This window comes from Bubalus bubalis, chromosome 14 (assembly GCF_019923935.1).
Source record: "Bubalus bubalis isolate 160015118507 breed Murrah chromosome 14, NDDB_SH_1, whole genome shotgun sequence".
NCBI classification, from domain to species: Eukaryota; Metazoa; Chordata; class Mammalia; order Artiodactyla; family Bovidae; genus Bubalus; species Bubalus bubalis.
Window position 1 is genome coordinate 46,117,966 of NC_059170.1, and position 12,001 is coordinate 46,129,966.

The following is a 12,001-nucleotide window of genomic DNA, read 5'->3' on the forward strand; positions in this document are numbered from 1 at the left end:
TATATAGAAAGTGAAAGTTGCTCGGTCATGTCCGACTTTTTGCGATCCCAAGGACTATATAGTCCATGGAATTTTCCAGGCCAGAATACTGGAGTGGACAGCCTTTCCCTTCTCCAGGGGATCTTCCCAACCGAGGGATCAAACCCAGGTCTCCCGCATCGCAGGCAGATTCTTTACCAGCTGAGCCACAAGGGAAGCCCAGTAGCTATAAAACATCTGGCTAAAGACTAGCAGGGGAATACTCTTTCTGCCCCCTTCTGATGTCTATGTCAGAAACTTTATCTCTTTTATACTTTAATAAAATTCTATTACACAAAAGCTCTGAGGGACCAAGCCTTGTCACTGGCCCCGGCTTGAATTCCTCTCCTCCAGAGGCTAAGAATCCCAGCGTCTTTCACGGCTCAGCAACAACCTTTCACTTTTAATATAAAAATATCCAATACAATATTGTAAAGTAATTAGCCTCCAATTAAAATAAATAATTTTTAAAAAAAATAAAAATTTATTATTAAAAAAAAAAATAATGGCACAAATTGCTTACCATTGGCTAACATAAATTTCCAGCTCAAGGCTGGTACATTGGCTTAGTGTACTCTCAGCATATCACCTGTGCCAGGAGGTGGAAATCCTGCTCTGAGAAGCTTGAGGCTGAAGTGAGTTGGTCCCTTCATCCTATCCAATGCCTAGTGACCTGGAGGAATGACTACCTCCCCCGCGCCCCCCCAACCCCCGCCCCCACCCCTGCCAGGTCCTGGCCCAGTGGTGGTATCTACTTGCAGATACTGACGAAGCCAGCCTGATACAGTTTGCCTTTTCCCAGACACTTAATTACACTAATTTTTATTTTCCAGTCACCTTGACATCTTAATAGAACATAGATATACTTTAAAAAGTCATTGTATTTGTATTATGAAAATCATGTTCTTTGTAGAATGACTGGGATCTAGACTGTGAAGAAGAAAATAAAAACCTTATGTAATCTTCCATGAATATAAAATCACTGGTAATACTTGGTGGATTCCTGCCAGTTATATATATATGCAAAGCATAAGAACAGGTTTAAGAATGAAAATGGGATCATAAAATCCATCTATCTCTGTGGCCCTGCTTAAAATGTATTTCTCACTTACCATTACATTAATATTTCCTCACATAATTAAATACTCTTCTATACCATAAGTTTTTATTAGTCTTCTTAGATAGCCATTCCATAGTTTATTTACTCTTTTTCTTAGATGTTCTTAGAAGGCTGTTTCTAGGTTTTAAAGTGCTGACATGAACATGATTCTAAATATGTCTTTGTATTTCTATTTATTTCCTCAAGCAGAGTCTTTAAAATAGGGAATGTAGGGTGAAAAGGAACAAATGTTTGAAGATTTTTGACCCATGGTGCCATATTATTGGTTTTATAAGGCTTAATAATAATCTATATTTTCACCAGTACTGCACAAGAACTCAGTATTCAGCTCATCTGGGTCAAGATTTAGAATCATTAAAAAAATAGTTTTGCCAACTGAGTGAACAAAAACAAAACTCACTGTTTTGAGGTTTTTTTTTTTTTCCCCACTATCAGGTGAGTTTTTCTTTCTCTATATTTGCTGCTCATTTGTATTCTTTATAAATACCTCAGCAAAGCACCATGTCTCCAAAGATAATGTCCTATGCATATCTTTTCTTTCATGTCTTTTTTTATTGATTTGTTAGAGCTCTTCCTATATTAAAGAACTTAACCAAATTTTTGTCATCAAATATTGCATATGTCTTTATATACATGTGTAGATATACTCTTTTCTTTTGTATTTTGCCTGCATTTTGACTTGCAGAAAATGTTCCCTTTAATTACTTTAGTCTATTTTTTCACACCTATATTTAAATAACATTAAAAATGTATTGATTTACAAGTACTGCTTTTTTGTACTCACAGTTCATGGAAGAATTATATTCAAACTATTCATAAATACCTTTGACACTTGTGTGTTTCCTCACAAGATCACTGGTTACATCTTGGGTCACTGAGCAGTTTTTCTGGGCACATTATTGTGCTTTTGAATTGATTGCCAAGTATTTCTAGCTGCCTGCTGTCTGGGCCCATGATAGCATCCCCTTGTGGTTGGATGGGATCCTGTAAGACGTTCTGAACCATTTACTGGTCAATGCCAGACCCACAGAGCTCTTCCTTCCCTCTGCACAGTAAGCAGCAATGTTTCAGATGTCAGCTCTGACCTCCAGGAGACTGTGGTGAGCAAAGCCTTCTACTGACTGTGATGGATGAGTCACTGATTGAGTAAAAATCTTTGTGCTTTCAAGTCTCTGAACTTTTGGGGCTGTTTGTTATTGCAGCATGAGAGAGCCTCTCCTGACTGATACAGTTGGTTGTGTTCAGTTCCACTCAGTTTATATAGATGTAACATTAAAAAACATACAGCATTTAAAAAACTCTCTGGGGACTTCTCTGGCAGTCCAGTGGTCAGGACTCTGTGCGTCCAGTGTTGGGGGTGAGGGTTCCATCCCTGGTTGGGGAACTAGGATCCTGCATGCTGCACAAAAACACCTCCCCCCGCCAAAAAAAACCCCCTCTGTATAATGCAGTCTCTGAAAATTTTATCCTGAGCCATAAGTAGCCATTTGTATAATATTAGCACAGTTCCTATTCTCACTTTTCCCTAGATGTATATTCTGACTCTTGACAACTTAACCACCTACTGAATTGCTTTTTTTTTTCTTTTTAGTGTGAATAAAAACCTTTTAATCTGAAAAACATTAAGCATCACAAAAATTAGAGTACCTAGTATAATGAATCCCCATGTATCTATTGATCAGCTTTGACAATAACCAGACTTGCAGAAATTTTGAAAGGTTTTATGAGTAATATTTATTACTCTTTATTGGGGGTAAATATGTTCTCTTGTATGTTTAGAAATTCCCTCTCTGGCACAATATCAGGGACTGAATTATATTTCCGTGTAGCTGTTTTATGTTTTCATTCTTTATTCACTTCCTTTCTGTTGGGAGTGTGGGGTGAAGTCACACAGTGCTTTAAATGAGGATGATGGATGAGTGGTCCCCTCCTGAGAGTGTGGTTAACTTCCGGAGAACAGCGGGCCGTACTTACAGGGAGAAGTGGTTGGTTCCAATTTATGTGGCTTCAAAATCAGCTGCTGAGACCAGGACTTGGGGGTGACCTCAGGAAGCACACATGAGTTCAAGATGGGAGTCGGGGAAGGAGTGGGAGAAAGGCCAACCAGGGGTGAGCTGATGAGGAGCCCCCCCTCAGCCCCTGGAGACCCCTGAGAACCTTCCCCCATGATCTGGGCTGTGTGCATGGGGTCTGGGACCGCCCCCACAGTGCTAGCAGGTCCCAAGTACAAGCAGCACTGGGAGAGGCCAGCTGGTGATGGGTAGGAAGCCACACCCGGGCAGGTGCAGCCAGACCACCGGATCCCAGCGTCTGCATGGTGCCTCATGGGTTCCTCGGAGCTCAGCAGGAGTGGGTGGGGTGTCTGAGTCCCAAGAAAGCCAAACGAGGATGGCACTGTAGCCTCTGCTTGTATCTGTCACTCGAGCCTGTGTTTCACTGCACCTGTGGTTGCCTTTAAATATGGCTTCTCCTGCTGTACGTCCACCTTGGAGGTCAGGCTCCTATACCATCCTGTCTCTTTCTAACAAGATCCAGACACACTGTGACGAGCCTTTCTGATGTCATGGGTGCTGTCGAAGGCTGACATTCACATCAGTCTGTGAAGCAGGTAGTTGGGTTTCTCCCTGGGTGCAGATAATCACCACCATCAAGAAGGCTTATTTAAGGGGAGTGGTAGCCGCCTTGGTTTGTCCAGAGCTGGGGAGTCCCCATGAAGTGGGGCTCTCAGTGCTAAAACCCGGAAAATGTTTAGCAACCAGGGCGGTTGACCACTCCACCTGAGGCTGGCTGGTACTTAGGAAAGGCCACTAGAAATCCACCAGCTTTTGCTCCTGTTTCTCCTTCTCAGAAATGAAAGGAGGGATTGTAACTGTGATAAGCATTCCACACAGCAGCAGCTGCCACTCAGTTGGAAACCTCTGTCTGAAACCTTCATTTCAGAGCCTTAATCAGGGCTTGGGGAGGAGTCCTGAGAGCTCCTTGGCACGAGGCATCACTGTGGCCAGAGGCCCGGCACTTGCATCACCATGTCCACCTGCTGCTCTGATTAAATTTCAGCAGGGTCACCAGGCTTATCCTTGCTCATCCTGATTAATCACTGTCTCCCTGGGAAGCCTGCCCGCACCCCACCCCCGCTTCCTGGAGGGTGCCTTTCAAGCCAGGGTCTTGCAAGTGACCCCATGTACAATTCAGTTCCAAGATCTGGGACCTGTGTCCGTGCTCTTTGTAACCCTCCCTGCCATGCTCAGGAAATAAACAATCAATGCTTTGTCTCACCTGGGCCTTTGACATTTTCTGTTGCTTCATCTTTAAATATTCCTAAGGTGTTCCCTCCTTAGGGATTCCCTCCAATCCCTGAGGTGTGATTAATAAGAGGTTGGGGTATAGTCATCAGAGCCAAACATGGGCCAAGATTGCCCTGGGTACATTTCCTTAAGATGTGAAAAGAAGTTCATGAGTCAGTTGTCACATTCAAGAGCCTCCAGTGGTCTCTGAATTCCTCTTCTGGTTGTCAGAGTGATGTCACATGCTGTGCTCTGTATCCACAGGCCTTTGTTCTCCATCAGTCTCTCTGCAAGGGCTACATCCTTTTCTAACCAACAAATGCATTACCTTGTTGGTCCTTTATTACCCAGAGAAAGATGACTCCAAGCTCAACTAGGCTTTGCCCAAGCTGCAGTCTGGAGATTGTGGTAGATGGTAGTGGTTGTCGCCCATATTCCTTTGACCTTACGGCTTTTTGTACGCTGAGCGTCAGCAGATGTCAGTGCAGGCATGTCTTCGTGTAAGGGATTTCTCCCATGAGGCTGAAGGCTGCCTTGCACACCTGCCGCTGGGCTGAAGGTGCCACTTGGGAACCTCCTCAACCACTGACTTTTCTGCCAGCTTCCGTGCTGCTAGCTTTAGCGTGTGTTATGCAAAGTTTCCCAGTTCTCCCATGGGATTAAGCTCCAGTTAATCCAAGCTGAGTCCCAACTTCAATGGTAGCTGACTCGAAGACAAATCCCTTATTGGCCCCTTTCTTCCCGGTTACATCTCCCCGCTCACTCCTGGTGTCCCATTCACCTCCCAAAGTAACCACCTGAACTCAGCTGTTGTCTCAGGGTCTGCGTCTGAGTTACCCTGAACTGAGAAGTCAGTTTCTGGCTATCATAATTCAGGGATCTCTGTCTGTTGCCTACTCTCATATGTAATGGGAAGAATGTCTTTACTGGAAATTCAGCACGTAGACTATAAAGAGGAAAGACGGGAAATAAAGGGGGAATGGCTTCCCTCTCTTCCTTCATGCCTGCTCCTTGCTTCCTCCCTAAAGTGTTTACTGAGCAAATTTAGGAAACACTGACTTAAATCCCTAAGGAGCCAGGTAGGTGATGTGCGTGTGAGAAGAAGGTATCATATGATTGGGAGTGGTGTGGTTTGTGGCAAATGGTACATTCCTGAAAAGTTCTCTTATCCTCTGTTTCCTCTTTTTTTAAAAAACAATTTTTTAAATCTATTTATGCATTTAGCCACCCAATGTGGCCCACAGGATTTCAGTTCCCCAACCAGGTATTGAAGCCACGTCCACTGAAGACCCCCACCAAATCACCGGGTAGGTCCCTCTTCTTCTTGCTTTTTATCATTATGATATTGGTGGAGCAAACCTGTCTGCAAGATGCTAAAATTCAAAGACAAGCATCAGAACTGCTTTAGTGGAATAGGTAATTGTCTGACACCTTTGTTTAGGTCCAAGTGAAAGTCGCTCAGTTTTGTCCTACTCTTTGCAACCCCATGGACTGTACAGTCCATTAAATTCTCCAGGCCAGAATACCGGAGTGGGTAGCCGTTCCCTTCTCCAGGGGATCTTCCCAAGCCAGGGATCAGACCCAGGTCTCCTGCATTGCAGGCAGATTCTTTACCAGCTGAGCCACCAGGGAATTTGTTTAGGTAGAGATCACCTTTCAGAGGGTGCTTTCCTTTAGACTGGACCAGATAGCTGAGTAAGCGGGAGGAAGGCTGTCCTCATCTGTAATACCCCGTTGCTCACACAAGTCTGTAAACTTGTCCGAAAGTATTTTTACCTTGAAACCAGGAAAGAGTCTTTCCCACAGTTTGAGGGAGATTCAAATGAGAAACTGTGTTTTTCACCACTCTCCACTTTGTAAAATATTTACATGCTGTTGTCTGACGATAAGTCATAACAATTTTTTTTCTCTTAAGTTTCGGCGTACTTGGCATGCTTTGCAGAACGATCACACTTGAAAGAGCCTTTTTAATTGCAGCAGGGGACATCGCAGATGGAAGAGAGAGAACTCCCCTGCCTGGGGATGTGATGGAGCCATTCAGAAGCTCCTGGAGAATGACAGGAGCTGCCCCAGGAGGTACTCCATTGAGCCCATCTGCATTGTAAATTCCGACTGAGGCCAAATGTCACCTCCTCCCTGACTCTCTTGGCCTCTAGGTGTCAAAAAAAAAATGCTTCTCAGTGAAAATCCGTGTCTGATGGGGAGGGGGGTGTGTTCCCCTGGGTCCCTGCTGTCACCTGATCCTGGGCTTGATGGGCAGCTTTCTCTCTCCTTCCACACCGTGAATAACTCAATAAGGAAGTAGCTGTCTCTATGTCAAAAGTCTCACCCTGTAAACTGCTAAGGGTCTGGGCACTGAGATGGGGTAGTGGCATCACTTCCTACCCCACCCCCCAATGCTATCAGTAACCCCCTCTGTATACTGCACTGTGCCATTCCAGTGTCAGGGACCTTCATGGCATCTCAGACCAGCCGCGAGTGGGGACGGGGCACCACATCAACCAGAGGGCAAGTCCATTCCTGGGAAAAGACTAAGATGACTTAGACAAAATGACTAAGTGCCCAGAGGAGCTGCTGCAGTGGAATCAAGAGTGAGTAATCCAGTCCCTCCCAGGGACAAGTGGACACACCTAGCCTGGAGATCCAGTCCCCTGCCTTCTAGCCAAGGCTCAGGGATTGGAGTGGAGACAGTCTCTCCCCACGATCCCATCTGAATTCTTGGACCACAGAGTCCACAAGCCTAGGGAAACCTGCCACTTTATGCCTTGGAGTTTGGGGGCAGTTGATTAAGGGTCCCTAATGACCCTGACAAACACTGGTGGTTTGCAGGGCACCTCCCAGGCCCCAACACTTGCATGTCTATCTCACATCTGATGGTGACCCCAGGAGAAATGCACCCTTGTCACTGTTTTACAGGCAGGCACACTGATACGCTGTGAGGTCAGGTCACTTCGGAGAGACACTCAGACCCTGCGCAGCAGACCAGGGGCCTGAACCCAGGGAGACTCTGCCCCGGTGCCTGGCTATGTTAAGTAGCAGTGGACTCTGCCCAGAGATCCCAGAGGCCACCTCCTTCCCCTCCCCAGGGACTGCTGACCTGCTCAGTGACCCCCGAGGCTCTGGCTGCCTCCCTTTGAGATGCTGCTTTGATCCCTTCTCCGTGGCTCTGTCCATTCCTGGGCTGATCCCAGGGATGGGTGGCTGAGTCCAGCCAAGGAAGCAGCTGGATGCAGCTCCCCTGCTGTGCCATGAAGTCCCCTGGTTTGCACAAAGATCCATCTCTCCCGGGGCTGCTCCAAGCCATGCCTGTGCCATGGGGGCGCTAGTCCAGCCCCTCTGCGACACCCTTCTTGCCCACCCCTCTTTGCAGGGACCAGGATAGCCTTGCCCTCTGAAGGGCCCTATTGCTCCCCTTTGTCTTTCACAGGCAACTCCTCCAATAAGTCTGCACCTTGAACCCCATTTTGGGATCTGTTTCTCAAAGGACCTGAGTGACGGCAGAATGTGTCAATTCCCACCTCCACCCCTGCCCTGCTCCTTGTTCCACTCCACCATTACCTCCTCTCCATTCCCCACCCCCACACACCTCATCCCACCCAGTCCCATTCTGCCCCATTCCCGTGAGGACACAGAAGTGACCTTACCTTGTTCACGCCATCCGCCATCGCTTGGAGTGTGAGCTCCCGGGGCCCGTCCACCGTCTTCCCGTTGTCGGTGGGGCCCCAGCTGGCACTGTAGATGTCAATCAGCTGAGGCATGTGGCTGATGGAGGAAGCCTCGATGATGTCTGTCATGAAGGGCTGGTCCAGCATCCGGATACCTGTGGACACGCGGGGGCAGGGAAGCACTGTGGGTGGGTCCCGGGTTCGCAAGAGACAAGGTGGGGAAGGGGGCTAGGTCCTGGATGTGGCTGGGGGGTCTGCCACAGGTCCCTGTGCCCTGGAGTCAGTGGGGCGACCCTGAGTCCAGCCTCACACAGTGGGGTGATCAGGAATCAGGAAGATGCACAGAACCACCCACCCCATCTCCTTGCACCTCACCCACCCCTTTTCTTATGTTCCTATTGGGAGGCAATTCTATACCCCCTACAAAGGTTGCTAGAATTCCTAAATGAGGCCAGTGTCTAAGTGGAAGCTTGGCCTCCAGGGACTGGGGGCTGATGGAGGACACCTTTCAGAGGAGAAGTAAAGCTACTGTGCATGACAGTGTGGCGGGAGGCAATTGCTCTCAGATATTTGAGGAGAGAAGGAGGGTAAGGTCTAAGAGGAACTCTCAGTTGCATCATAACTGAGAAGGGGCTTTGGGGCAACAGAAATGTCCAAGAGGTAATTCTAAAGTATACTTGAAATGGGTGCAGAAGACACCCCTTTTCCTCCCGGGTCACCTTTGTAAAGTTTGTGCTACCCAGATGCCTGGAAGGAGTGACTTCCTGCTGGGAGCTTTTCTTTGATTACGTGATTGTGTGTCTGTGTGTCCAGGGACTCTGGAGGAAGAGGTCCTCTGTTCTCAGGCCTGAGCATCTGGGGAACTGGGGTTCACATCACCGCCCCCTCCCTGGGACCGCTTAGAAAAAAACCTCTTGGGGGTTCACTGAGCAGCAGCCAATGGAGAGGGGTTTTTTTCCTTCATCGTTACCCTCAGAATATTGGCTGTTGGAAGCAGTATTGTTCTCTGCTCCATACACTGTTTCAAGTCAAGGAGCCTAGAGTGTTGGTGAGTGTCAGTCAGTCTTCTCACTGGAATTTGGAGTGAAGGCCTGAACTGTATACAGGCGGAGCCTGGCTTCCCACAATTCTTACTTGTCCCCAGTGGTCCGAGGACTTTATTACACAAGGGCCAGCCTGAAACGTGGTGTGTGCACCAAGTTAAAGAAGGAAGATTCATGTATGTTGGTTATCTATGTACATGTCACCACTCCCCAAAATCTACAGACAGTTCCTGAGAACTAACTGCTGATAGTTGAACAAAGTTAGAGACCCGCCTTGATTTTCCTTTTCTAGTTGCAGGTAATAGCTTTACCTATCTTAAAGCCAATTATAGGATCATCTGGAAAGTACTTGCTAAATACTGTGCCTGGGCCACCTTTTAGTTAATTTTCCCCCAAACAGAGATAACAGGTCCAGACTTTTCCATCCTCTACCCATAGATCAGGTCACCATTTTTGCCAGCGTTAACTAATTATTAGTTAACATTCTTTCTCCTGGAAAAAAAATCTCCTACAGAATAAGCATAGTCTTTGAACTTTCCAGAAGCTAAGTTTTTATGGTTCATTTCACTAGGGATAGAAAATCTAAAATTCCACATTTTGCTCTTGGTCCAACTATATTCTGCCCATTAGGGGGAAAAAAAAACCTATTTAACAAAGGTGGCCACCAGTTTACAGAATCAACTGAACAGCACAGCTTCTTCTCCTAAGTCATATCCACTTTGTGGATGGGGAGACTTTGCTGGGAGACAGGTATTCACTGCCAGGAGAAGGCTCAGATGGTCTTGAAGTCATCCAGTGCCCAGATGACCAGCCCTGAGCAGCCTGCCTCCACAGGAAGGGGGCAGAAAGAAGTTCAACTCCAGTCTAAGTGGGCCTGGACTGTCCCCCCTGAATCTTGTCACTGGCTGGTGCCCTTTGCTCTTTCTCTGCAGCTCCTGTCCTCTGCCTCTTTCCCCCTTCATCCCACCCTGGCTGCCTTTGTGCCGCCCAGAATGCCAGCGCTGTTGTGCGTTCATCTTCTGACTTCTTGGCATCTAGGGAGGTGGGGACGGTCACAGGCTGGGAGCCAAGTTCTCTTTTGTATTCAGGGGCCAGGCCCCGGGCATTCTTTTAATCTCATTAAGCTTGGGAGGAATGAGGTATGCATGAATTGAATGAGATACACAATTAATGTTTGCAGGCAACAGCAGCATTAGGGGCCAAGACCAAGGCTCAGGGTGAACCCAAGGGTTTTTAGGGAGGGACTCTGTCCTGAGGGCTCTAGGAGCTACGGAGTCAGGGCTGGGGGAGGGAGAGAAACAAGGAAGCCCAGGCAGCCAGGACTCAGCATCCTAGCATCTGCAAAATGCTCTGCTGGCTGATGCGACGTGATGGCAAGACAACAGGCACATCAGCATTTCTGTCCCCACCATCCTGACTCGTGGTGACTCGGTGGTTCCCTCCTCCCTTTCAGAGTCTGAGCCTCTTGCCTGCTGCCCAGGATTGCAGTCCTGGGCTCTAGGGCCTCCACGGCCCAAGGATTTGTGCTAAACCCTCTGCCTCTCCTCTTGTTATGAAAGGTGAGCTTGTACAGAGATCACAGCAGGTGCATAAGTCTACCTGCTCTGCCTTCAGAGGAAGGCAGGTAAGGCCAATGCTACCTGGCCTGGCCCCCTCCCGGGGCTGCTCTGAGGGGCTCCGCAGAAGTGATGCTACAGGACCCACCCTCGAATCGTCCCCTGGTTATTCTGCACACTGGCATCATGATCTGATATTATTGTGTCTGTTGCTCCTGGTCTGGGTCTCCCCCTTAGACTCAAAGCTGTGTGAGGGTAGGTATCTTGTCTTCTGGCTCATGGCTGCATCCTCCCACCCTCAGCAGGACTGGCATATGGTAGACCCCCTGGTCATGACTGCTGAGTCCTGGAAGGGACTGGAGGCAAGAGACAGTATTTCCCAAAAGGCTTGATGCAGTTTGAGCATTTTTAATACTCTTAGAAGTAAATATCTGACAAACTTGCAAGAAATATCAATTGAAGAGTTCATTATATTTCATGTCCATTTATTGGACTTTGTGAATTCGTATAAGACATTTTCAATTTTGATTATTTTATCTTGAATCCTTTGACTGAAGATGCCAAACATTGGTTTAAATGCTAAAACTAAGGAAAGAAATAGGCTGTCTTCTTAAAGAGTTACTTTGATAAGTGTGTTAGTCGCTCAGTCGTGTCAGACTCTTTGGGAATCCATGAACTGTAGCCCACCAGGCTTCTCTGTTCATGGGATTCTCCAAGCAAGAATACTAGAGTGGTTTGCCACTGCCTTCTCCAGGGGATCTTCCCTACCCAGTTATTGAACCCAGATCTCTAGCATTGCAGACAAATTCTTTACTGTCTGAGACAGCCATGTTTAAAATTTTAAAAAATGGAAATTAACTTTTCTATTCAAGATTTATAAAGTAAATAAGTGGATTAGGAAATATAAATAATTAAACTTTCAAAAAAAATTGAAGTTGGACAGCATCACTGACTCGATGGATGTGAGTTTGAGCAAGCTCTGGGAGTTGGTGATGGACAGGGAGGTCTGGCACACTGCAGTCCATGGGGTTGCAGAGTCGGACATGACTGAGTGACTGAACTGAATTGAAGGTTTTGAGACAGCGCTAAGACTTTGGGACATCTCAAATGTACAGGTCTGCATGTTACAGAGAATTTATAGGAATTGGACTGATTGGAATTTTCCTCCCTTCCTGCCAAGTGTTACCTAGAAGAGGTGGAAACAACTGTGCTCATGGAATAGGCAACAAAAATCAAACAGAGAGTTCATCTTAAGGAAGAAGTTTCTAAGAGTCACACGTGCAAAGGCAGAACAGACTTCCTCATGAGGGAGTGA

The 12,001-nt window shown here is 47.0% G+C and overlaps 1 protein-coding gene across 1 annotated transcript in view; it reads right to left on the reverse strand.

Moving 5' to 3' along the window:
* PCSK2 (proprotein convertase subtilisin/kexin type 2) overlaps nt 1-12,001 on the reverse strand; it is a 242,675-nt gene that overhangs the window by 21,353 nt on the left and 209,321 nt on the right. Inside the window, exon 8 of the mRNA XM_025264236.3 lies at nt 8,067-8,242. Coding sequence (XP_025120021.2) covers nt 8,067-8,242 — 176 coding nt within the window. The remainder of the gene's footprint in view (nt 1-8,066; nt 8,243-12,001) is intronic.